At 38.9% G+C, this 27,103-nt stretch overlaps 2 protein-coding genes across 2 annotated transcripts; one reads left to right on the forward strand and one right to left on the reverse strand.

Annotated features, from left to right (window-relative positions):
* The first annotated feature begins 16,462 nt into the window (after positions 1–16,462).
* On the forward strand, positions 16,463–20,612 carry LOC104241777 (receptor-like protein kinase HSL1). Its single transcript, XM_009796717.2, has 2 exons — positions 16,463–19,179; positions 19,885–20,612. Exons 1-2 carry the CDS (start codon positions 16,554–16,556, stop codon positions 20,313–20,315), a joined length of 3,057 nt encoding a protein of 1,018 aa, XP_009795019.1. The 5' UTR covers positions 16,463–16,553; the 3' UTR covers positions 20,316–20,612.
* A 148-nt stretch (positions 20,613–20,760) lies between these two features.
* Positions 20,761–25,330, reverse strand: LOC104241776 (hexokinase-2). Its single transcript, XM_009796715.2, has 9 exons — positions 24,871–25,330; positions 23,505–23,658; positions 23,227–23,409; positions 22,771–22,845; positions 22,482–22,637; positions 22,221–22,319; positions 22,013–22,143; positions 21,648–21,729; positions 20,761–21,460 (listed from the first exon to the last, which is right to left on the reverse strand). Exons 1-9 carry the CDS (start codon positions 25,140–25,142, stop codon positions 21,116–21,118), a joined length of 1,497 nt encoding a protein of 498 aa, XP_009795017.1. The 5' UTR covers positions 25,143–25,330; the 3' UTR covers positions 20,761–21,115.
* Between the last annotated feature and the right edge of the window lie 1,773 nt (positions 25,331–27,103).

Here is a 27,103-nt window from a genome sequence, read left to right on the forward strand (position 1 = left end):
AGCAGAGAACTTTCACGGAGTTGGGAGAAACCTACACCGCTTTGTTCCACAAGCTGAGGCAATTGGGTTTGGTTAGTCCTGTCCAGACTCGAGAACCAAATCCCCCACCTCAGAATTTGGATCGATCAATAAGTTGTGAATACTGCTCAGGGATGCTCGGGCATGACACCGAGAAGTGTTGGAAGTTAAGGCATGCCATACAGGATCTTATCGACACCAATAAGATCGAGGTCCAGACACCAGAAGCTCCTAACATCAACCAAAACCCACTGCCAGCGCACCACGAAACTCACATGATTGAGTTGGTGTGTGAGGGAGGAGAGTTGAGAAAACCCTCACAAACAGTGATGATGATCCAAGCCGCCCCGAAAGAAGTCTCGACCAGTGGAGGGACGAGTGTACAGTCGCAGGGAGAAGGCGTCAAGCCGGTAGTGATATTGGGAAAGAGCCCGTCCGCCATAACAAGCAAACCCGAGCCAAGCAAGTTGGTAATATCAGGAATCCCGCCCACACCGGCAGTCGTGTTAAAAGGGGTATGTAGAGAACTGGTGACCATAAAGCCTGTGGTCCAGCTGCCGATGATTGACAGCAGGGCTGTGCCTTGGAAATATGAAAAGGCAGTGGTGATGTACAAAGGAAAACAGGTGGAAGAAGTCAGTTGTGAAGCGCAAGGGCTGACTCGATCAGGTCGATGTTTTGCTCCGGTGGAGCTAAGAAGAACCAACCCAGTTGCAACCAAGAAACCTGTGTCCGAAGAAGAAGCTGAAGAGTTCCTGAGGAAGATGAAAGTACAAGACTATTCTGTGGTCGAACAACTGAGAAAAACACCGGCCCAGATCTCACTGTTGTCATTACTGATCCATTCTGAGGAGCATCGTCGGGCCCTATTGAAAATATTGAACGAAGCTCATGTACCCAGTGAGATTTCTGTAAACCACCTGGAAACCATTGCCAACAAGATTTTCGAGGTGAACAGGGTAACATTTTCAGACGATGACCTGCCGATGGAAGGTACGGAGCACAATAAAGCTCTATACCTAGCCGTCAAATGTGAAGACTCGGTGGTAACTCGAGTATTGGTAGATAACGGCTCAAGCGCCAATATTTGTCCATTATCCACTCTGGACCAGTTAAAGATCAACCACGGAAGAATCCGCAAGAATAGCATCTGTGTCCGAGGGTTTGACGGAAACGGAACAACCACTGTAGGGGATGTTGTACTTGAACTGACCATTGATCCAGTCCTGTTTACCGTGGAATTCCAGGTGTTAGATGCCACAGTTTCTTATAACCTGCTGTTAGGACGACCATGGATTCATGCTGCCAAAGCGGTGCCCTCCACCCTACATCAAATGGTGAAGTTCGAGTGGGAAAGGCAAGAGGTCGTGTTACACGGCGAGGACCCGGCGTGCACCATGGGTGGCGCCATTGTACCTTTCATAGAGACCACTGACGACAAAGGTCCTTGGGTCTACCAGATCTTCGATACAGGGTCGGCCAACAAAATCTCTGAAGGAGAGATCATCCCACACCCTAGGGTAGCGTCCGCAACGGTCATGATGGTCTCAGAAATGCTGGGTAATGGATTTTACCAGGAAAAGGCCTGGGAGTCGAGCTTCAAGGGATTGTCCAACCTGTCTCCCTTCCTAAAAATCTGGAAAATTTCGGATTGGGGTTCAAACCAACCGCAGCAGATAGGAAGCGAGCGCAAAAAATGAAGAAGAGGGTTTGGGTTTTGCCTAAACCAGTACCGCGTCTCTCACGGTCTTTTGTCAAAGCAAGTGCCAGGGGGTCACCGGTCCCGAAGATTCTAGGACCATTGATCGGTATAAATGAGGACCTGAATCAGAGTTTTGAGAGGCTCTTCGCTGATGTCAGCGTGGTAGAAGCTGGGGAAGGTTCCAGCAGAACAGAGATACAGTTTGTGGGACCTGAGGCCAAGACCAACAATTGGACAGTTACTCCTCTTCCTGTCCGAGGGGAGTCTTGGTAGTAGGCTTTGATTTATGTTTTGTGTGTTTTGTTTTGTTCGGATTATCCCAGGGTGTAATCCAAATTTTACTTTCGTTTTTGTAAAAGTGTGAACCCTTTTATCCCGCAAGTTTAATAAAATTCTCTTCTTTTGCCCATTTTAATTTTGTTTCGTTCTTTTGTCTTTCTGAACAGTTCTCTTTTTACTGGTTCTAATGACATGGCATGCACAGCGGATCTTCGACCTAGTCTAATAAATCAATCTGAATCTGACTCAATAATGCAAGAGGTCGTTTGTGATGATGAATCTGAATGTGATGAAGGTGAAGCCTTCGAAGAGATAAACCGAGAATTATGCCAATTTGAAGAAAAACCCAAGCCTAACCTAAATGACACTGAGGCTGTAAACCTAGGAGACGCTGATAACGTCCAAGAAACCAAAATCAGCATCCACATTGAGCCGAATGTCAGGGAAGAATTGATCAGAACCCTCATGGAATTCAAAGATGTTTTTGCATGGTCCTATGACGATATGCCTGGATTAAGCACAAATTTAGTGGTTCACAAATTGCCCACTGACCCGGCATACCCTCCGGTCAAGCAAAAACTAAGGAAATTTAAAACAGAAATGAGTGTAAAAATCAAAGAAGAGGTGATTAAGCAGTTGCAGGCAAAGGTCATTCGGGTCACTCGATATCCCGAGTGGTTGGCCAATGTGGTACCAGTCCCAAAGAAGGATGGAAAAATCAGGGTGTGCGTCGACTACCGCAACCTCAACAAAGCAAGTCCCAAGGACAATTTTCCGTTACCCAACATTCATATCCTGATCGATAATTGCGCTGGGCGCGAGATCGGATCCTTTGTGGATTGCTATGCGGGTTATCATCAGATCCTAATGGACGAAGAGGATGCTGAGAAGACAGCGTTTATTACGCCATGGGGAACCTACTGCTATCGGGTAATGCCGTTCGGGTTAAAGAACGCCGGGGCAACGTACATGCGAGCAATGACTGCTGTGTTTCATGACATGATACACAAAGAAATAGAGGTGTACGTCGATGATGTGATCATCAAATCTTGGCGTCAGGAGGACCATGTAGCAGACCTAAGGAGATTTTTCCAAAGACTCCGGAGGTATGATATCAAGCTTAACCCGGCCAAATGCGCATTCGGGGTTCCATCAGGAAAGCTGCTAGGATTCATCGTCAGTCGACGGGGGATTGAGTTAGACCCATCCAAAATTGAATCCATCCGAGATTTGCCACCGCCAAGGAACAAAACAGAGGTAATGAGTTTGCTGGGTAGACTCAATTACATCAGCAGGTTCATCGCTCAACTCACAGCAACTTGTGAGCCCATATTTCGGCTGCTGAGAAAGGATGCTGCGGTAGGTTGGACGGCAGAGTGTCAGGAGGCTTTCGACCAAATCAAAGGGTATCTGTCTAATCCACCCGTATTGGTCCCGCCTAAGCCCGGGAAGCCCCTAATTCTTTACCTGACGGTCTTGGAAAATTCATTTGGTTGTGTATTGGGGCAACATGATGACACAGGAAGGAAGGAGCAAGCCATCTACTATCTTAGCAAGAAATTCACAGTACATGAGGTCAAGTACACTCAACTCGAGAAAACATGTTGCGCCCTAACTTGGGTAGCTCAGAAGTTGAAACACTACCTGTCTTCGTATACTACTTATCTCATATCCCGTTTGGACCCATTGAAGTATATCTTTCAGAAACCTATGCCCACGGGAAGGTTGGCAAAATGGCAAATTCTGCTCACAGAGTTTGATATCGTCTATGTAACGAGGACGGCCATGAAAGCCCAGGCGCTGGCAGACCATTTGGCAGAGAATCCCGTTGATGAAAAATACGAGCCCTTAAGAACGTATTTTCCTGACGAAGAGGTAATGCATACAAATGAGTTGGAATTGCCTGAGGAACCGGGTTGGAAGCTTTTCTTCGATGGAGCTGCAAACGCGAAAGGGGTTGGAATAGGAGCAGTACTCATTTCTGAAACAGGACGGCATTATCCTGTTACGGCTCAACTACGCTTCTATTGCACCAACAATATGGCCGAGTATGAGGCTTGCATTCTGGGTCTGCGCTTGGCTGCTGACATGGATGTCCAAGACGTCTTGGTCTTGGGAGACTCGGACCTCTTGGTACATCAAATTCAGGGTGAATGGGAAACACGAGATCTAAAACTCATACCATACCGACAATGCTTGCATGATCTGAGCAAGCAATTTCGATCGGTGAAGTTCAAACACATCCCGAGAGTTCACAATGAGGTTGCGGATGCCTTGGCCACCTTAGCATCAATGCTGCACCACCCTGACAAAATGTATGTTGATCCTCTACACATCCAGGTCCGTGATCAGCACGCCTACTGCAATGCCATAGAAGAAGAAGCAGATGGCGAACCCTGGTTTCATGATATCAAGGAATACCTCAGAATGGGGATATATCCAGAACATGCCTCTGGAGACCAAAAAAGAGCCCTTCGGCATTTGTCGAATGGTTTCTTCCTCAGTGGAGGAGTATTGTACAAAAGAACCCCGGATTTGGGATTGTTGAGATGCATAGATGCCAGTCAAGCAACGACGGTTATGGCAGAGGTACATGCTAGAGTTTGTGGGCCACACATGAGCGGATATGTATTGGCAAGAAAGATCCTTCGAATAGGGTGTTATTGGCTCACCATGGAACACGACTGTATCACTTTCGTGAGGAAATACCATCAGTGCTAGATACATGGAGATTTGATTCATTCTCCGCCAACAGAGTTACATACGATGTCAGCACCCTGGCCGTTTGTGGCATGGGGCATGGATGTCATTGGGCCCATCGAGCCGTCAGCATCCAACGGTCATAGGTTCATTCTAGTGACCATTGATTACTTCACCAAATGGGTTGAGGCTAAAACCTTCAAATCGGTAACCAAAAAGGCAGTGGTGGACTTTGTTCATTCCCATATCATCTGCAGATTTGGGATCCCAAAAGTGATCATCACGGATAACGGTGCGAATCTTAATAGCAGCTTGATGAGAGAGGTATGCCAACAGTTCAAGATTACACACCGCAATTCCACCCCATATCGTCCCAAGGCGAATGGAGCAGTCGAAGCAGCCAATAAGAATATCAAGAAGATACTGCGAAAAATGGTGGAAGGGTCCAGACAATGGCACGAGAGATTACCCTTTGCTTTGTTGGGTTACCGCACTACCGTCCGAACTTCCATAGGCACAACTCCTTATTTGTTGGTGTACGGAACTGAGGCCGTAATACCAGCGGAAGTCGAAATTCCGTCCCTCCGAATTGTCGCTGAAGCCGGGATTGATGATGATGAATGGGTCAAAGCTCGATTGGAACAGTTGAGCCTGATAGATGAGAAAAGATTGGCAGCAGTGTGCCATGGTCAGCTGTACCAGAAGAGAATGGCAAGAACATATAATAAGAAGGTGCGCCCCAGGAAGTTTGAAGTAGGGCAGCAGGTATTGAAGAAGATCCTCCCACATCAGGTCGAGGCAAAAGGCAAATTCGCCCCAAATTGGCAAGGGCCTTATATCGTGACCAGAGTATTGTCCAACGGTGCTTTGTGTTTGACAGATGTCGAGGGGAGATGTGTCGACATGGCTATCAATTCTGATGCAGTCAAGAGATATTATGCGTAATTTCTTTAATTATAGCAATTATTGGTTCGTTTGTTTGTATTTGGCATTTATTGGATAATGGGATGACGGAGGCAATTCTTTCTTCTATCCAAACACTTTTTAACCCTTGCTTCCCCCTTTGAGCCTTAAGTTATTCTTTCATACCCCTCTTTTGGAATCACTAATGGAAAAAAAATGAAAAGAAGGAGAAAGAAAAAGAAGATAAAATCATAAGAAATGCAAAACCGTTGGGAACTACGTTTGACCTGATTCCTCAAAGAGGATACGTAGGCGCCTCACGGCTCGGTCATAGTATGCATCATAGTGAATATAGGATGCATAATGTACATAGTGTGCATAATAGGCACAGTGTGCGTAACGCACATAGCGCAACATAAGTGTAAAAAATAAATTCCCCAAGCAAGAAAACTGGGGCAGAGGTTATGTTTTAAGTTCCAACAAAGGTTTGATTCCAAAAGTTGTAGCACATCACCCATCAAATTATTTTCATTTTTATAGCCTTTCTTTAACCCCACACCAAAACCAACATCAACGTCCAAAAGACCTCCCGATCAATGTCCAAGAGATGCCAAGTCAGGCAAATAAGACCGAGAATAATACACCGATCCCCAGCAAAGAAGAGGATCGTAAGATTGGGAATGAATCGATGATCAAAGGAATCTCCAGAAGAGAGGGTCGTATCTACAACACCCCGATTCCTCGAAAGAAATAAAAGGAGAGAGTCTTATCGGTGAAAACCTTCACAGGCACCGAGAGGCGATGTAAGATGAGGAATATGAAATGAGAGAGTCTTATTGGTGAAAACCTTCACAGGCACCATAAGGCGCCGGGAGATGAGAGAAAAGAGAGAGTCTCATTAGTGAAAACCCCTCGAAGGGCACTATGAGGCGACAAGACAAATCAACAAAAGCTACCACATTCGCAACGAAATGGACACTCATTTATCATCCCCAGCAAGTCAGACCATCAGGCAAATCGATTGATACAAATAGACTAGGTCGGGAATCTATGGTGCATGTCATGATCACAGGGAGCAGTCATGTCCTCCAGATAAGTTCTTCTGAGTTTCTTCTCCCACCAAATATTGGTTCAGAAAGATTTTCTCCCTTTCTATCTTTTATTTTCTCTTCCTAAAAATTTGTCTTGAAAAGGATTTTTCAAAGCTTACTACCAGAGACCGAAGGGGAGTTCATCCAATGCAGGATAACACAAACAGTCTTAAAAGCCGGCCCTAGGCAATGCAATAATCGTGCCTCGCAGTTTTGGAGGAAGTAAGCTCCAAAGGGAATGGTTTCAGGAGTAAAAGCAGATTCCCACAGTATATGCTTAAAGAAAAGCAGAAAAGGGAACAAATTGAAAACCAACCCCAGCAGGCTAGAGACCCCCAGCAGGCAATTTTGTCCACTAACCAATTATGGGGACATAGAGCAAGAAAAGGGGGAGGAAAAATCATCCGCCGGAAAGGCACCCTCTACCACCACGATTAAAACTAATTAAATCCTTTTGTCTGCTGCAGGAAAACAAAGGATTGATGATGGCAGCGAGAGGCAACGCCAGGGAAGTCACCAAAAACCGGGGCAGAAAATTTTCTACCGATTGTCAAAATTTTCTCGGAAGAACGGGGAAACAATTTCAAATACATTTAAGTTCTAGGTCGCCCACCAGTAAAATGCGGGAATACTTTTAAGTTCTAGGTCGCCCACCAGTAAAATGCGGGAATACATTTAAGTTCTAGGTCGCCCACCAGTAAAATGCGGGAATACTTTTAAGTTCTAGGTCGCCCACCAGTAAAATGCGGGAATACATTTAAGTTCTAGGTCGCCCACCAGTAAAATGCGGGAATACATTTAAGTTCTAGGTCGCCCACCAGTAAAATGCGGGAATACTTTTAAGTTCTAGGTCGCCCACCAGTAAAATGCGGGAATACTTTTAAGTTCTAGGTCGCCCACCAGTAAAATGCGGGAATACATTTAAGTTCTAGGTCGCCCACCAGTAAAATGCGGGAATACATTTAAGTTCTAGGTCGCCCACCAGTAAAATGCGGGAATACTTTTAAGTTCTAGGTCGCCCACCAGTAAAATGCGGGAATACTTTTAAGTTCTAGGTCGCCCACCAGTAAAATGCGGGAATACATTTAAGTTCTAGGTCGCCCACCAGTAAAATGCGGGAATACTTTTAAGTTCTAGGTCGCCCACCAGTATAATGCGGGAATACATTTAAGTTCTAGGTCGCCCACCAGTAAAATGCGGGAATACTTTTAAGTTCTAGGTCGCCCACCAGTAAAATGCGGGAATACTTTTAAGTTCTAGGTCGCCCACCAGTATAATGCGGGAATACATTTAAGTTCTAGGTCGCCCACCAGTAAAATACGGGAATACATTTAAGTTCTAGGTCGCCCACCAGTATAATGCGGGAATACATTTAAGTTCTAGGTCGCCCACCAGTATAATGCGGGAATACATTTGTCTGTTCATTCCATATTCTAGGTCGCCCACAAGTATAAATGCAGGCATGTCATTACCAATAGGAGACGCACTTCCTCAGTTTAGTTTCACCATAGGAGACGCACTTCCTAAGTTTAATCTTACCAATAGGAGACCCGCCTGTAGAACGGAGTTTGTTGTATGTCGAAGAAAAGAAGAAATCAGGCGTCCACCTGGAGAACAAGGACAAAGAAAAGAAGAAATCAGGCGTCCACTTGGAGAACAAGGACAAAGCGAAGAAATATCAGGCGTCCACCTGGAGAACAAGGACAAAGAAAAGAAGGAATCAGGCATCCACCTGGAGAATAAGGACAAAAGAAAAGAAGAAATCAGGCGTCCACCTGGAGAACAAGGACAAAGAAAAATAGAAATCAGGCGTCCACCTGGAGAACAAGGACAAAGAAAAGAAGTAATCAGGCGTCCACCTGGAGAACAAGGACAAAGAAAAATAGAAATCAGGCGTCCACCTGGAGAACAAGGACAAAGAAAAGAAGTAATCAGGCGTCCACCTGGAGAACAAGGACAAAGAAAAATAGAAATCAGGCGTCCACCTGGAGAACAAGGACAAAGAAAAGAAGAAATCAGGCGTCCACCTGGAGAATAAGGACAAAAGAGAAGAAGAAATCAGGCGTCCACCTGGAGAACAAGGACAAAGAAAAATAGAAATCAGGCGTCCACCTGGAGAACAAGGACAAAGAAAAATAGAAATCAGGCGTCCACCTGGAGAACAAGGACAAAGAAAAGAAGAAATCAGGCGTCCACCTGGAGAATAAGGACAAAAGAGAAGAAGAAATCAGGCGTCCACCTGGAGAACAAGGACAAAGAAAAATAGAAATCAGGCGTCCACCTGGAGAACAAGGACAAAGAAAAATAGAAGTCAGGCGTCCACCTAGAGAACAAGGACAAAGAAAAGAAGTAATCAGGCGTCCACCTGGAGAACGAGGACAAAGAAAAATAGAAATCAGGCGTCCACCTGGAGAACAAGGACAAAGAAAAGAAGTAATCAGGCGTCCACCTGGAGAACAAGGACAAAGAAAAATAGAAATCAGGCGTCCACCTGGAGAACAAGGACAAAGAAAAGAAGTAATCAGGCGTCCACCGGGAGAATAAGGACAAAAGAAAAGAAGAAATCAGACGTCCACCTGGAGAACAAGGACAAAGAAAAATAGAAATCAGGCGTCCACCTGGAGAATAAGGACAAAAGAAAAGAAGAAATCAGGCGTCCACCGGGAGAACAAGGACAAAGAAAAATAGAAATCAGGCGTCCACCGGGAGAATAAGGACAAAGGAAGGAAGAAATCAGGCATCCACATGGAGAACAAGGATAAAAGAAATAGAAATCAGGCACCCACTTGGAGAATAAGGGAATACAATTGAAGTATTGAAGTCAAAAGCCTGCTCATATGAGAAAGGAGCACACTTAGAATCAATAAAGCAGAGGAATACAACAGGAATCCCCAGCAGGAAGCAATAAAAATCCCCAGCATTCACAAAAGGCTGGTCAAAAAAAGACAACAAGAAAACAAGAGGAGAAAAGAGGGGAAAAGAACCCAAGGTACGGAAGTGGAGAACAGATGTGGTCCGCTCAAGAACTAGCACCTACAACTAGCAGCATCAAGGTTCAAATCTGAAGTCTGTATGAAGCACCATTCAAGACTCAAGACCAAGTTTCAAAAGACTTACAAATAGGAATCCCTGTAACTAGTAGCTGATAGGCTTAGTTAGTCTTTTTCAGTCTTCATTTTTTTGTTGTAACGACAGGACCGCGGACCGGAACCTCAACGGAACGGCACCTCGATCGGCTCCTCACCTCGGTACACTCTACCATCTCTCTCATTTCCGAACTACACGTGGCCTGATTCCTGTATAACCAAGGATATGTAGGCAGCTCAGATACCAGGGCTCGGTCACATCCCTTTTTTTCCCTAGTGAGGTCCCTCCAAATAATGGTCGGGTCAAAAACATGTCTAGTCGTTCTTTGGCGGAAAACTCTTCGTGTTTCCAGTCAAAGAGGGGCAGCTGTAAGCACGTGATTTTTGACCCTCCCCGAGAACTTTCACATTTTTAGCGTGAATATGTGAAATTGGGTCTAATATAGCCATTTTAACTATTTTACTTTATTTCGTTGCAAAAAGAAAAAATCACAAAAATATATATATAAATTTTAGTTTATGTATTTCTCATAAACTTGAAAAATACAAAAAATTATACTTTATTTTGGTACTTTATATAAATTCAAAAATTACAAAAAAAATAATTCTATTAATGTTTTGTAGTCGTTTTAATTTTGGAAAAATACAAAAAAATATTACTTTATATTTTGTCTTTATTAAAAAACGAAAATTACAAAAAAAATAGTTTTATTAATATTTTATAGTCATTTTAACTTTGAAAAATACAAAAAATATTACTTCATATTTTATCTTAATATTTAAAAAAACGAAAATTACAAAAAATAGTTTTATTAATATTTTTGTAGCTATTTTAAATCTTGAAAAAATATTTTAAAAAAAAGATATAGTTTTGTTTAAATACTAGTCTTATTTTTGGTAGTTATTTTGCTTACATAGGACTAGTTAAGCAACGTGTTCCTATTTCTCGGGTCCGGGCAAAAGAATAATATTCGGGTTCAAACTACCCGGTTTTAGGCCTAATTTCGGACCTAGCCCATAATAAACCGAGTCCATGACACATGGGGAACCCCACCACGCGTGGGGGACACAAGTCTCGAACCCCACCACGCGTGGGGCTCATTTTTTCTGGGCAAACCCATTACAAAACACGGACAAAACATTTTGAAGGGAGAGGATTTTTAAATTTTTGAAGAGGAAGCACTGTAGATCTTCTTCCTCAGAAGAAGAAAACCAAGAAAACCTAGCAAAAAACCCACCACTCCCTCGTATCCGAACGACCCCTTCACGCTTCATCTTCCTCGCAGCTTCAACCAGTTCCCTCTGTCGTCGTCACTGCCCGTCGATCACTACCCAAAACCAACCAGTCCGTCAGCTTCTCCATCGTCTACTGTTCATCTTCTCCAAAAGGAGAAGAACAAAACCCTAACGCTCCCTCCATTGAAACCAGTCCGGATTCCTCCATCGCCACCATCGTTCCACCTCCATCAACAACCCCAAAACCACCGGCACCCCCACGTACCAGCCCCCTCGTCGGAACCCCAGCCCCCTGACCATCGACGCCATAACCACCAACCAATACCACCTCTGCCAACCAGTCGCACCCTACGCCTGAACCACTGCCCATCACTGCCCCGTCGACCTACTGCCCTTCCACCACCCAAAACCACTCCCTCACGTCCAAAAACCCTCACCTAAACCGTCCGCAACCCCCCAGCTCCACCATCGTCAACTGTTCAAACAACCAACAAACCACCATTCCCTCCGTCACCTTCATCAACGCCTGAAACCACCTGCGTCCACGTCCAACCAACGACCAAACGACCATCTCCATCGACGCGTCAACCACTGCTCGTCGCCACCACCAAACGACCACCCTCGTTCCACCTCCAAACCCTCCCCAGCTGACCCCTCTCCGTCACAACCCCAACCAGTCGACCCCCGTCAACAAACACCCAAAGCAAGCCCGTCAGCAGCCCCCCTGGCGTCGACCTTACTACTGTCGGCATTGTTCCATCGTTTCCGAGCAGCTGTTGGTTGCCTCGATTCTGCCTTACTGAGTTTTCTGTTTTCCGTCGAGGTTGACTTTGGTCCGAGCTTTCTGTTTTTCCGGTGAGTTTGCTTTTGCTCGTCGAGGTGTTTTGTCCGAGGTTTCATCGTTGTTCCTCGTCCAGTGAGGTCCGGCTTGAGCTCCGTCGGGGTCGTGTTTATCGTCCTGAGGTTGCCGAGGTTCACAGGTCAGTAAACCTCAAGTATTAGATAAGGAAATGTTACTTTAAATGTTCGAAGATGCAATATAGAGATTGGCATGAAAATTTTCTGCTTATGTTTCACCGTATGCATTTCGGTTCATCTTTGTATTATGTTATTCTTGTTTACTTGATGTCATTTGATTTAGTTGTATTAGTCGTTCTATGACACAAGTTTGATGTTAATTTGTTCGCCCTTTCCTTCGCTTAGTTCATTCGAAAAAAAAGAAGAAAAATTATTGTTAGTATATGTTGTTATTACTCCCGAAACACTCATTCGCTAAAACTCTTTTTATTAAACTTCCAACAAGTTATGAGATTTTAGTTGTAAAGAAGCTGTAAGGTTTAGTATGGTTAAAGACATAAAAACGACATCCTAAAAAAAAAGTATAAAAAATGAGACGAGCCTCGCCAAATAAAAAACACAAATTGCGGGGCCCTCAGTAAATACTTGTTTAAAATTACTTAGAATTCAGGAGGGTCGTTTAGCGAATTTCACGGCCTCCGCAAAATAATAACGCGATAGTCTCTTTAGGCGCGTGTTTAATAATTTACTTTCTTAAGCTCGGGTGTGCATTTCATGCGACCCAAATCCAAATCTCAAAACATCAAATAAAATGCGTTCCGGATTGTGGGTGCATTTCATGTGACGCAGTCCAAAGACGTGTTTTAAGCGATGTTCACATTCTTGTAAAAACAATAATAATAAAGCGGTTAAAAGTTAAAATTGGCACATTGGTTCATAATTGTATTTAAAAATCAGATAAATAAGCCGAATATGACGGTTGAGCGACCGTGCTAGAACCACGGAACTCGGGAATGCCTAACACCTTCTCCCGGGTTAACAGAATTCCTTATCCGGATTTCTGGTACGCAGACTGTAATACAGAGTCATTCTTTTCCTCGATTCGGGATTAAAATTGGTGACTTGGGACACCCTAAATCTCCCAAGTGGCGACTCTGAAATAAACAAACCAATCCCGTTTCGATTGTCCTTTAATTGGAAAAACTCCCCCTGCACCCCCTCGAGTGCGGAAAAAGAAGGTGTGACAATGATTTTCTAAGACAAAACAATTAAAACACGTTAGTAAAAAAAGGCAAGGAATGCATGAAAAAGGGGCTAAAAGATGATAGTAATCTTGGTAATTTCATACTAGAGAAAATGTGACAAACTCGTTTGTCTTTTTCCTAATAGCTATTTCAATAGGGAACATGCCATAGAACTGAGAAAAAGGAGTTGAGTACTTTAACCAAGAAAAGAAATGGTCCTAACTATTCCATCTTTGATTTAACACAATTTAGTTGAGAAAAGTACTTACCTTTGAATATACCTTACCACTCTGCCAGCTGACGACGCAATTGTCTAGAGTCTCTTTCTCGAAGGAAAACAAAATTAATTAAATAAAAAAGAAAGAACTCGAGTTCTATTGATAGATAAATAATATAGTTTGTTTGGTCAATCTTCTAAAATCAGCTTATTTTGAAAGATGTTTTTTATAGAAATGCTTTTCAAAAGTATTTTTAGTGAGAAACATTTTGTGTTTGGCTAATTAATTTGAAAAATACTTTTGAACAACAATTAATATTTAGTCAAACTTTTAAAAACTACTTCCAAATATATTTTTCTCAAAAGTACTTTTAAAAAAGCTGCTTTTAGGGCGAGACTAATTTTTTCTACTTTTCAAAAATTACTTCTACTCAAAAATATTTTTCCCTTCTAAAAACTTGGTTGGACATATTAATTGTGAAAAAATTACTTTTAGCTAAAAAATACTTTTGGCCAAAGAGAAGCTCGACCGAACAAGCTATAAGTTAAGAGGTGTTAGTCCATGGGTGTGCTTGGTATGTAAAAAAATATTTTTTTTCCACGTAAAATATTTTTCGAAAAAATAAATAATTCTTATGTATTTATTTTCTTGTATTTAATTGGTGAACTTGTTAAATGCTAAGTGGAGTTTGGTGAATAATTATTTTTTTCTTTTGGTCAAAGTGAATAATTAATAAATAAATATGGGCAAAATGGATTAAACCTAAATTGACTGGTCAAATGTTTTGCATACACTCAGTGAAAAGAAAGCAATCCAGAGTAGAGCTGTCAAAACGGCCCGGTCCAGCCTAGCCTAACCCAAACCTTGTGGGCTTTTAAATTTGGTGAGCTAGGATGGGCTGGCCCGCCATATGAATGGGCCTTAAATTGGCCAACCCAACCCAACCCTGAGAGGGTCGTGGGGCTGGGGCGGTCCGACCCTTCAACTTTTTTTAGAAAAAAAATTTCTTTAAATCCTTAAATATTTTTTCGTGACGTAGTCGATTCATCATAAAACAACTTCTGTTTGGTTAGAGCATACAAAAATCTTGATATTTGACGAGAAATCTCGTAATTGAAATGTAAATTCTCTATATCTCTAGCTCTTCTTTTTAAAGTTACATGAATATTTTCTTAATACTTTTCTTTCATTTTCCTCAAATTCAGAGATTGCTTCAATAAGTTTATATGCTGAGGTTTTCTAATTTAGGATTAACATCATTTGCCGATTTCATCATTATAGTCCATAAAATTTTTAAAATTCGTGAAATTTGCTAGTGGTCAATTTTTTTTGTATGTATTTAAAAGTAATCCAAACTGATCATTGGCCGCTCAAAGTAATATTTTTTTTGAAAAAATATTATTATTGACCACCTAAAATTTTTTGAGTTCGTTATTAATTAAGCAAAAGAAAACCTAATTTTGTCATATTACATGCATATTAAAAATCTAAATTCTAGTTGATATGGAAGGGTAAATGAGCAATCTAGGGTTAGGGAATGGAGATTATAGTTAATAGTTTTTTTTAGTTTTAATTTTTTTAAAAATATTTAATAGTTAATTAACTTGAATTTAATTAATTTTTGAAGAGCCCAATCTCGGCCAAGCCTCAAGGGCTAGTGGACTGATTTGGGCCGAGCTTATAAGCCTCGATTTTAAATGGGCTCAACAAATCATAGCCCAATCTTATCCAAATAACGGGTTGAATTGGACTGACCTCACTGGCCAAATCCATTTTAACGACTCTAACCCAGAGGGTATGCTCAAGCCTAAATTTCGGCCGAATTTGTCACGTTTTGCCTAACTAAGTAGTAAACAATAAAGAAAATAAGATAAATGGATAGAGAGAAGTTTCATGATCCAATTGTAACAAAGGAATCATTTCACCAATCATTTTGGGTTGAACGAGTTAGTCAATTATAGATTTATAGTGTGCACAAAACATAATTTTAACGAGTTAAATTCTAGTTTGCATTTTTACTTAACCTATTTTGATCCGTCCAGTTCTGATTTAATTCGTACCTTTAGGAGTCATTTGTTATAATTGTATTGGCATAATAAATCTCAACGCAAAATTCAACGTAAAATAATATTACCTTTTGTCCACTTTATTGGATTTTTTTGGTTTTTTTATGATCCATAATATTTAATTTTTTCGGATATCAAGAAGGAATTAACTTTTTTTTTTCAAAGTTGTCCTTGGAGTAAAGAGCTTAGGAGTATTTGTTATATTTTCAATGAACAAATTAAGGTTAATATAATCAATTTAATTATTAATTAATGCAAAAATAAATTCCTTAATATATGTGAAAATATCCAAAAAAATTAATTAAAGTGAATTGGAGGGAGTACCACCTTGGGTTTGCCACAATAAGAAAAATAATCACCACCTAATTAATACAATGTTTGATTGGCCGCATGAAATGATACTTACATTTATTATGCGAAAATTTATGTACTATTTTAAACAGAAATATTATGTCAATTAAGAGTTCAAACATAGGCAACACGTAAATAAAACTATTTAAAGACAAATGCATTTTAAAGTAAGCAATTCTTGTTCTTTCTAAGTACTCCCTCCGTTCCTTCGTTCACTTTTACTTGACATGTATACTAAAAATAGATTTTTATTTTTACTTGTTACTTTACGCATATTAAGAGAAGACACATTTTTTCCACTGTTATACCCACAGTATTTATTACTCATTTCAAATTATTTTCTTAAATCCAATAAAATATGCATCAATTAATATGTGTATCATGGTAAATTATCCACTTCATTTATTATTTCTTAAGAGACGTGAAAAGTCAAAACATGCTAAGTAAAAGTGAACGGAGGGAGTAAGTAATTCATGTGTAACAATCTCTTCATTATGATTTTTTCTTTCCTCTGAATGATAATCTCTTAATTATTAACTACTACAAGATTACAAATCATTGATTATTAATCATCATATAAACAATCTATATATTTAATCCCTTTATAATTAACCAGACAATCCCTTAGTCAAAGTCAACCAACTAACAATGGGCTGAACAAGAAAAGAACACAGTATTTGAATTTTAGTTATCAAAAAGTCTAATATAATCAAAGTTGACAAATTAGTGTTCACATTGACCCCCCCACAAACCTTATACCAATCTACAACAAACCATCTTCTCAAATTCTTGAAAAAACTCTGCTACATGTAAATTCCCAGCACCCTTAGAAGCTAATTTCTTCACTAGAAAATCACAAAAATGTCCAAAAAAATAATAATCTCAACTCCCAAAATCCTTTTTTCCATTTTCACCTTTCTATTTTACACATTCAATGCAAATTCTCAACCAAATTCCAATCAAGAAAATACCATTTTACTCAAATTAAAACAACATTGGTCTACTTCTCCTAATATCACAAGCTGGAACTCATCTTCAAATCATTGTTCTTGGCCTGGAATAATTTGTAACAATAATTCAGTTACAGGAATTCAGATTTATTTTGGACAAATTTCTGAACCAATCCCATCATTCATTTGTGATCTTAAAAATCTCACCTTTCTTGATTTGAACCACAACTTAATTCCTGGACCTTTTCCTACTATACTTTACAACTGTTCAAATCTTGAATTTTTAGACCTTTCTTTTAACATGATGAATGGTACATTACCAGATGATATTAATCGTCTTTCGGTTAATCTTCAAGTCCTTAACTTGACTTTAAACAACTTCACTGGTGATATCCCTTCAACAATTGGTGACTTAAGTGATCAGCTTAAAGAACTCGTGCTCGCCGCGAATTTGTTTGGTGGTACTTTCCCTACAGAAATAGGTAACTTGTTAGATCTTGAATCTTTAGTGTTAAGTCAAAATGGTTTTGCTCCACAAGAAATACCATCAAGTTTTACTCAGTTAAAAAAGCTGAGGAATTTTTTGATGACAGAAGCAAATTTAGTTGGAGAAATACCTGAAAATATTGGTAATATGACAAGTCTTGAACTTTTAGACTTGTCTTTAAATGGCTTAAGTGGTAATATTCCTAGTGGTTTATTTCAGATCAAGAATTTGACCATAGTTTACCTTTACAACAACAGATTATCAGGTGAAATTCCTCGGTCAATTATGTCATTGAATTTAGATGTTATTGATCTGTGTAATAACAGCTTGACTGGAAAAATACCTGAAGATTTTGGAAAGTTGACAAAGTTGACTGGTTTGTCTTTGTTTTACAACCAATTATCAGGAGAAATACCTTCGAGTATTGGCAAATTACCATCATTGATAGTTTTTAAGTTGTTTGGCAACAAATTATCAGGTGAAATTCCGCCTGATTTTGGTCGATTTTCGAAGCTTGAAGATTTCCAAGTTTCACAAAACCAGCTTGTTGGTAATATACCTAAGGATATATGTAACAACAAGGTATTGTCAAAAATGATTGTTTTTGAGAACAATCTTACTGGTGTACTACCTGATTCACTTGGAAATTGTGACAGTTTGAAGTCCGTTCGCGTTGAGAATAACCGTCTTTCTGGTGAGATTCCTGATGGATTATGGACAGCTGAGAAACTGTCAACTTTTATGATCAATGATAATTTGTTCAGTGGTCAACTTCCAGATAAACTGGGATCAAATTTATCCAGAGTTGATATCAGAAACAACAAGTTTTCGGGCGAGTTACCAACTGGAATAGGTAGTTGGTACAGTTTAATTGTATTCAGGGCAAGTAATAATCTCTTAAGTGGTGAAATCCCTCAAGAATTGACTGTTTTACCAGAATTAACTGAACTTTTATTGGATGGTAATTTACTTTCTGGTAATTTTCCATCTAATATTACCTCATGGAAATCACTTGTTACTTTAAGTTGTAGCAAGAATCAGATATCAGGTCAAATCCCATCTGCACTTGGCCTATTACCAAAACTCAGTGTTTTGGACTTGTCAAGTAATCAGTTTTCAGGTGAAATTCCAACTGAATTAGGTAAGTTGATTCTGACTTCACTTAACCTGTCTTCAAATCGCCTATCGGGTAAAATCCCAGCTCAGTTAGAGAATGCAGCTTTCGATAAGAGCTTCTTGAATAATACTGGACTTTGTGCGAGTAATCCATTAGTTGGACTTAGTTCTTGTAAAGGGAAAAAGAAGTCGGACAAGTTTCCAGCTAAACTTGTTGCTGTTCTTGGTAGTGTAGCAGCAGTTGCTTTTCTGGTGGCGGTTTTGTATAGTGTTTTTGTGTTAAGAAGTCACAGAAAAAGAAAGCAAGAATTGGTCTCGACGTGGAAGCAAACATCATTTCATAAGTTGGACTTCACAGAATCAGACATTTTATCTTATCTGACTGATAACAACGCGATAGGAAGTGGAGGCTCAGGACAGGTTTACCTCGTGCCCTTAAGCCGATCAGGAAACTGTGTTGCTGTTAAGAGGATTTGGAGCAGCAACCAAAGGTTGGATCAGAAACTTGAGAAAGAGTTTCTAGCAGAAGTTCAGATATTAGGCACGATTCGACATTCCAATATAGTAAAACTTCTTTGTTGCATTTCAAGTGAAGAGTCAAAGCTTCTTGTGTATGAATATATGGAGAATAGGAGTTTGGATATATGGCTTCATTCAAAGAAGAGGTTGAACAATGTCCCAGGTTCAGCACCACATCTGGTGTTGGAATGGCCTAAGAGGCTGCAAATTGCGATAGGAGCTGCTCGCGGTCTTTGCTACATGCACCATGATTGCTCGCCACCTATTATTCATCGCGATGTGAAGTCGAGCAACATCTTATTGGATAGTGAATTCAATGCAAAAATTGCAGATTTTGGCCTAGCCAGGATATTACTCAAGCCTGGAGATAACACAGTGACAACAGTAGCTGGCTCTTTTGGGTACATTGCTCCAGGTATAGAACTATTAACTTATATAGCATCATTAACTTTAAGAGTTAAAAAGTTAGCTTGATCTCTTACATGGCTGATTTTCCCTTCCTCCAAAACAAAATTCAAAACCACATAAACTTTTTGGATGATTTTAATATATTTGGGAAGGGGAGCCTTGGCGTAATTGGCAAAGTTGTTGTCATGTGACCAGGAGGTTACGGGTTTGAGCGTGGAAACAACCTCTCGCAGAAATGCAGGATAAGGCTGCATACAATAGTACAATAGACCCTTGTGGTCCGGCCTTTTACCGGATCTCGTGCATAGCGGGAGCTTAATGCATCGGGCTTACACTGAATTGTGTGACGATCCCATCTAGAAACTTAAGTTATTAGAGAGAACACATTATTATTTACTTAATTATGTCTCGATGTAGGCTCTCACGTCTGAACCTGATTCTTTTATTATGGACCAAACACATGAAATCTTTTGTTGATAATGAATGATGGTGAAATTTAAACTTAGGGCTTTTGCCTACTCTAATTACCGTATTGAGTTGTATGACCATCTCATCTGAAAACTTGCTAAAATTTGAACTCAGTGCCTCAAGCATGCTTTGATACCATGTCAACTTGTGTGACCATATGATCTAAAAGCTTAAGCTATTAGAAATAACACTTTATTTACTTAGTTATGTCTTAATAGTCGACATTTTCATGTTGGTGTTTCAGAGTATGCGCGAAAAACTAGAGTGACTGAGAAGGTTGATGTGTATAGCTTCGGAGTCATCCTTTTAGAACTAGTGACCAGAAAAGAAGCCAATTTTGGAGACGAAGATTCTTGTCTTGCAGACTGGGCATGGCGCCAACTACAAAAAGGACACCCTATAGTCGACGTCTTGGATGAAAACATCAAAAAATCGCTATACTTGGATGAAATCTGCACTGTGTTTAAGCTTGGAATCTTTTGCACAAGCACATTTCCTTCATCAAGGCCAACAATGAAGGAAGTTTTGCAAATCTTGCTCCAATGTAACAACAATTCACCTACATCTGGTGAAAAGAAAGATGAAACAGAACATGATGTTTCACCACTACTCAAGAACTCCAGGAGTGAAAGGATTGCAGAAAATGATGATGTTGGTTTTACATCACTTATTTGATGGCATTAGAATATATGATAGGGTGAGAATAGCAAAGAATAAAAGGGCAGACCAGTGCACTAAGCTTTCGCTATGCATGAGGTCCGAGAAAGGGCCGGATCACAAGAGTCTATTGTATGAAGGGTCTATTGTATAGAGCCTTAACCTGCATTTCTACCAGGGTCACATGACAGTAACTTTACCAGTTATGCCAAGACTACCCTTTAAAATAGCAAAGAATAAGACCAAAGAAAATGTATTAGATAGTGAAAAACTAGGATTGTACATATTGTATTAGATCCATACTGTTGCTTGGCATTGTTTTGCTACAGAAAATTTCCTTTTTCAATGTTTTCTTTTCTCACTAATAGCTGACAAAAAGGAATATTAAAGTCCTAGACTAATTGAAAGGAGGATAGCCTTCCTAACAAATCAACAAAAAAAAAAACAAACAAACAAACCAAGATTGAACTACCTCACTACTATAACTTATTGGCAACAGAGAATCTTGTAAAGATTACAAAAAATGTGGCAACTAAACAACAACAACAAACTACCTCACTACTAAAACTTATTGGCAACAGAGAATCTTGTAAAGATTACAAAAAATGTGCCAACTAAACAACAACAACAACAACTATTCCTCAATCTCGAACATGTTGGGGTCGACGATATGAATCTCACTTTTTCATTAAGCTCAACTCATATCATTATCATTACCAAAATGTATGGGACCAAAGAAGAGGGTTCTCTTTTACGAGGTATGGGGCGATAATAAATGTAGAAACCATCTAAGGCTTTTTCTATCACTCTGACCATGATCAAGATTCCTCGAGTCCGAGGTACTGGGAATGAGAAGCAGCCAATAGTGCAGCTCCAACACCAGAACCATCATTCGAAAGCTTAACGACTATGTTTTCTGCGGCGTCTCCCAACAACTCTTTAATAGTTCCCTCCATGCAATTTCTGAACTTTGTGTAATGCTCAAACAATGCACCGTCAACAGCTATTACTGACCTCTGCTTCTCTCCATCCTTCAAAGTGTCTCTTCCCAATTTCTTGAGGATACCCACGATTCCTGCTGCAGAAAGACGAGCTCCACGAGAGGTAATAATGTCACATAGCTCAACAATTATTTTCCTCATTTTCCAGGTAGAATTAGGTACCTGTGACAAAAATATATATAGCAAATAGGATGAGTAATATGTCGTTCTCCACTTAAGCTTAGCCAGCTTTAGGAGTGTTTCGTGGTTTAACTCATATAAAAGCCGAAATAGATGACAAACTTCAAAAATTGATAATGTTTCACTTTAGTCGAATGTTTGATATTAATAAACACAGGACTCCATTTACCTCTAAGATATCCTTCAGCTTGTCGCCAACCACCTTGAGATCAGCAGACTTGTCGTGATGCATAGCAGACATGTCCTGAGTCCTGCATGCATGGCGGTAAATAACCTTTTTCGCAAGATTTAATGCTTCAAAGCTTACATATGCTGAATAATTATATGTAAATCTAGTCCAATTAGAAGCATAACTTACAATATAAGAGATTAGTGTAATGATGTTAACTTTATATATTTTTCAGATTTTCCCCTTCTCATCATGTCTCCTATCTGCTGTTTTTGTGTTGTGGAATTTTTTTTGGGTTGCAGCAGCCAAAAACTAGATCGCTTCAAGAGCAACCACAATAAATGTCAATTAAAGCAATATCCTACCTTAAAATGAATGGAGTTTTCAGTTTTGGTGGGACATAATCATCAAAAAATGAAGCTTCTTCAGCCATTCTACACAAGACTCTGCGCAAAATTTCTCCAAGATACATCCCGGAAATCATCTTCTCATAAATCTGCTCAGTTGCCAATAGTTCAAAATCAGATGTAAGATAGAAAAATGTAGAAAATGGAAGGGGGTTGTTTTTGTTACCTGCTCCCCTGGGTTTAAACTCTCAGCGTCAAGACTTTGGTCGTATTCTGTTACCGGAAGATGTGATGAGCGGAAATTACCCCATTCCATGTTAATAACCTTCAAATACCAAACAAAATTACGTTAAAGTTACAAACATGCGATTCATGCTTAGTTTGATAACAACCATAAGGTTTCCGACACCAAGGAAAATATTTTTGAAGGAATGAATTAGGCATATATCAAGTCACAAACGCATTATGAAATGTCACAAGCATCTACCATATCTCCTGATTTAGGCAGCAGACCATGCCATTTCGGAATCGTATTTGCCCGCTCAACATATGCTGCATTGGTTCCAGTACCCAATATTACTGCAGCAATGACATCAGGGTTGTTATACCGACCTCCTGCTAATGTTCCAACAGTATCATTTATCTAAACACCCAAGAATTACATAAGATTAATAATCAGAAATGTCAGACATACAAAAAACATAATACACGAACATCATCAGCACACTTCTTCTTTATAGAAATTCACACAGAATTTAATCGGGAGCAAAACTTACCAAAGCAGCCACGCGCACGTCAAGACCGACCCTTTCCATTGCTTTTGTTAACTCTCTAACAACATCTTGGCCAACCTATGTTAGATTTCATCAGGAGTAGTTCAACAACAACAACAACAAAAAACCCAGTTTGATCCCAATATGTGGGGTCTGGGGAGGGTAGTCTGTACGCAGACCTTACCCCTACCTAATGCAGGTAGAGATCAGGAGTAGTTCAACACTGAAATAAAATATAGTTCGAAAAGGAAATTTGCTAACGTACTTTTAAATCAAGTCGGTGAAAACGCAATCAAATAATCAATCAACTACACCTTAACTCCAAATTACTTTGTATGTATAAAGTCGTATGTGTTAAATCCCAATCAATGCAAAAACCTACATTAAAATGACACTAAATCTAGGTTCACTGTTGGCATGATCGATTGGCTGTGAAAATCAGAGAATCGAATGACTAACCGCATCATCTATAGAGAAGCCCTTTGTCCATTTAATAAGAGTTCCTGATGCAATTGACAGTTGTTTAACTGGGAAAGAGAAGGTGAAGCCCAACTCCCTTTGTCTACCGGGTGGAAGATGAAAATCGTCGCCTTCTGTAGCAACAAATTTTACAAGCGTCGTGGCAATAAAATCAAATAACGCCTGCAGTTAGCAGTTCGAAGTTTAATCATATGGTAATAACCCTGAGTGGATGAAACAAGATTGCCGGTTGCAAAGATGATACAGCTTATACTTACGTCAGATGACGATCCAGCCATCACATTCTTTGGAATTGAAACTTCTTTAACTTCTTGTTTAACTATACGCTTTTCTTTCCCGCCCAACTGCACACGCATCACACGGAAGTTTGTGCCGCCTAGATCTAATGCATAAAACAGACCGGTTTCGTCCCTAAGATGAAGGAATAAAAGTAATACCATATGTTAAACTGAAGCAAAAATTAACAGGGCGAGATTTCTAAATATTTACAACACCTGCAAGATCACGGCTTTATTGAAAATGAAACAATTTTTATGACACTAAAATAAGTAAAAATCAGTTTATCCACATATATACACCTCAGAAGCTAAAATTAATAGACAACCGGATATAACTCCAACCCATAAGCTAAAATCAATAGAGTATGATTTCTAAAAATTGAAAAAGACACCATATTTCCACACTCAAATACGAAAAATTGAGCTTAAGAACGTATATACACACACACAAACACTCACCCAGTGGCCAGTGGTGGGGAGGTTATCAACATAGCTAATAAGTATCTTTGAGCTTGCTGCCACCTTCAGAGTTTAGACTAACAATTTTATCTCCAGAATCAATGAAATCATTTGTGACGACATAAACAATCTGATACATCCAATGGGCCCTACATGACGCGAATCTGGAATAGTCAGGCCCACGAGGACCCGATACCAGATGGTTATACCAAAAAAATGTCCACCCCAGAAGCTAAAATCAATAGTAGAATAAGATTCCTAAACATTTACAACACCTCCAACATCAAAGCTTCATTGAAAAAGAGAATTTTTCCACAGCCAAATAATCAAAAATCAGCTTAAGCACATATATACACAGCAATTATATATATGACACCCAAATAAGCAAAAAGTCATTTTATACAAACCAGAGAAGCTAAAATCAACAGACAATCTGATACAACTCAATCCCAGAAGCTAAAATCAATAGAGTAAGATCTCAAAATATTTAAAACACCTCCAAGATCACATCTTTATTAAAAAAAGACACAATTATATGACACCCAAATAAGCAAAAAATCAGTTTAAGCACACATATATATATATTTAGAACCACCTCCAAGATCACAGCTTTATTGAAAAAAGACACACTTTTTCTACACCCAAATAAGCAAAAATCAGTTTAAGCACAATATAGTATATTTAGAACACTTCCAAGATCACAACTTCATTGAAAAAAAGACACAATTTTTCCACACCCAAATAAGCAAAAATCAGTTTAAGCACACATATATATTTAGAACACCTCCAAGATCACAACTTTATTGAAAAAAGACACAATTTCTTGATACCCAAATAAGCAAACAATCAGTTTATGCGCACACACGCACACACAGAAAGTACTCACCCAGTGGGGAGGTTATCAACATAGCTAATGAGCATCTTGAGTTTGCTACCGCCTTCAGAAGCAAGTCCAGCATGCATCTCTACAGTCATAGCATCAGCCACTTGCCTAAGTTTTCCTATTGGAGTTTCACACTTCTCCTCAAACTCTTTCAACATATCCATAGCTTTAGCCCATTTACCTGAATTTTTCATTTTGTGCCTCATTAATAAAACAGCAGCAGCACATACTGCAGCTGTACATACTACTGCTGCACCCACCACCACTTTTCCCATATTACTCACTTGTAACACAACAACACACAATTGTTCTTTCTTTTTGTGTATTCAACTGAATTTTCTACTGTAAAGGTTGTAGCTTTTTGGTTTATTTTTAATATTGGTTTGTTAAAGAATATTCATTTTTGATAGTTTCTTGGTATATTTGTGTGTGCGTGTGTGAAAAAGAGGGAAATGGGAGAGATAGTTGCAGAAGTTTTTTAAGGTGACATGGAAAAAGACAAGCGTGGGTCCTACGATATTGATTCTTCTTTACTTTTTATTATAAAATTAATTGATTAAAATTGTAGGTAAGGAAATTGCTATTTTGATGCTTATCAAAACTCTGTTAAAGAATCTTTATGTGTCTCTATATTTTTGGGATGTGCACCAAATATTTATACTATTACTGACCTTTAATTTAAAACACCCCCCCCAAAAAAAAAAAAAATTTGTATGATTTATTACGAAAATAATATGTACATTAACTTTAGTATTATTAATTTCTTGTGTTGATAGTATGTTTAACATATTTAATATATTTTTATTCATAACAAATCATGACATTAGCAATATCATAGTTTTTAATACATGAATAAGCATGTATAAAAAAGAACTGGCCTTTCAAAAATTTTAATATGCTAAATCAAACCGTCAATAAGTAATAATCTCAGCATAACTAATCAAAGCATAACCAATTCCAACATTACTAATCTCAATATTTTTTGGTAAATAAAATTTTATTTCATCAAAGGAATTATGTACAAGTATCTAAGCAACAAAAAAGCTCTAGAGTTAGACATGAAACCTTACTAATCTCAACATTACTAATATACTTTATTCAATACTTTTTTTATATACCCTACCGAACGATCCCTTAGTAGAGTGAGAAACCTAAATAATGGTATTTTGAACTCAAAATACCTTTATATAGTTAAAAAAAATTATCGTTCTAACTAAAACGCAGTATTATACTGTGTTTTAGTTTAACGAAAATTTAGTCGTTAAAGAAAAATGTAGTATAATACTGCGTTTTAGGAAAACGTAGTATTATGCTGCATTTTCCTATTAAATTATAAACCCACTTTCTTTCCCACGACAGGAACTTTCTGGTTTCAATTAAAAAAAAACCACCCCTTTCCAGCGCCCCCCTCCCCCGATTTAAAAAAAATTCGATTGGGCCCCACCCGTCACACAAAAAGTGAAGAGTGTAGGTCCCGCACATAACCCAAGCCTTCGATTGTTGGGGTTTCCTTGTTTCGGGCTAAAAATTTCAAATTTCCGACATTTCTAAAAACATAAATCGAGGTATTCCGATTTAGTTTATGTTGAAACTCATATAATTATGCATATTTTTTTTTCTTGGATGTGTTTCCACGTTGATTTATGCTTTGTTTGCGATTAAATTTGTATGTTATTTTTACCCGGATTAAATTATTAGTATTTAAAATAATAGTTAAAATTTGAGAAATAATTTTTATTATTAATAAAAATGTTCATAAATTTCTTTTACTATTTTATATGTAATTTCGTGAATGTTATATTCATATGTTTGTTGTTTTTATTTAGTTTAGATTATTTATTTGCTTAAAGAATAGTGGCCTTTTAGCGTAGTAAAATATAGAACTTTTTAGCGTAGTAAAATATAAAGCATTTTAGCGTAGAGTCTCTGTAGTTTAAGTATCTACTAACTACAAACTTTATCCAATTAAACTTTACAAAAACTAATTATTTAATTTATAAAACAAACACACAGAACTAACAAATTAATATATGTTGTCAAATTAAATATCGAGCGTGGAACTCATAGATATATACCCTGTCCAATTAAAAATTAATTATTTAATTTATAAAACTAACAAAATTTTAAAAATATTGAAATTGACACACATAAGAATTCAGAATAGCTTGGTGCTACTGGGCCTCAAATATCGAGTCTGGAACCCATAGATATATACTCTGTCCAGTTAAATAATTAA

This window comes from Nicotiana sylvestris, chromosome 6 (genome assembly GCF_000393655.2).
Source record: "Nicotiana sylvestris chromosome 6, ASM39365v2, whole genome shotgun sequence".
NCBI classification, from domain to species: Eukaryota; Viridiplantae; Streptophyta; class Magnoliopsida; order Solanales; family Solanaceae; genus Nicotiana; species Nicotiana sylvestris.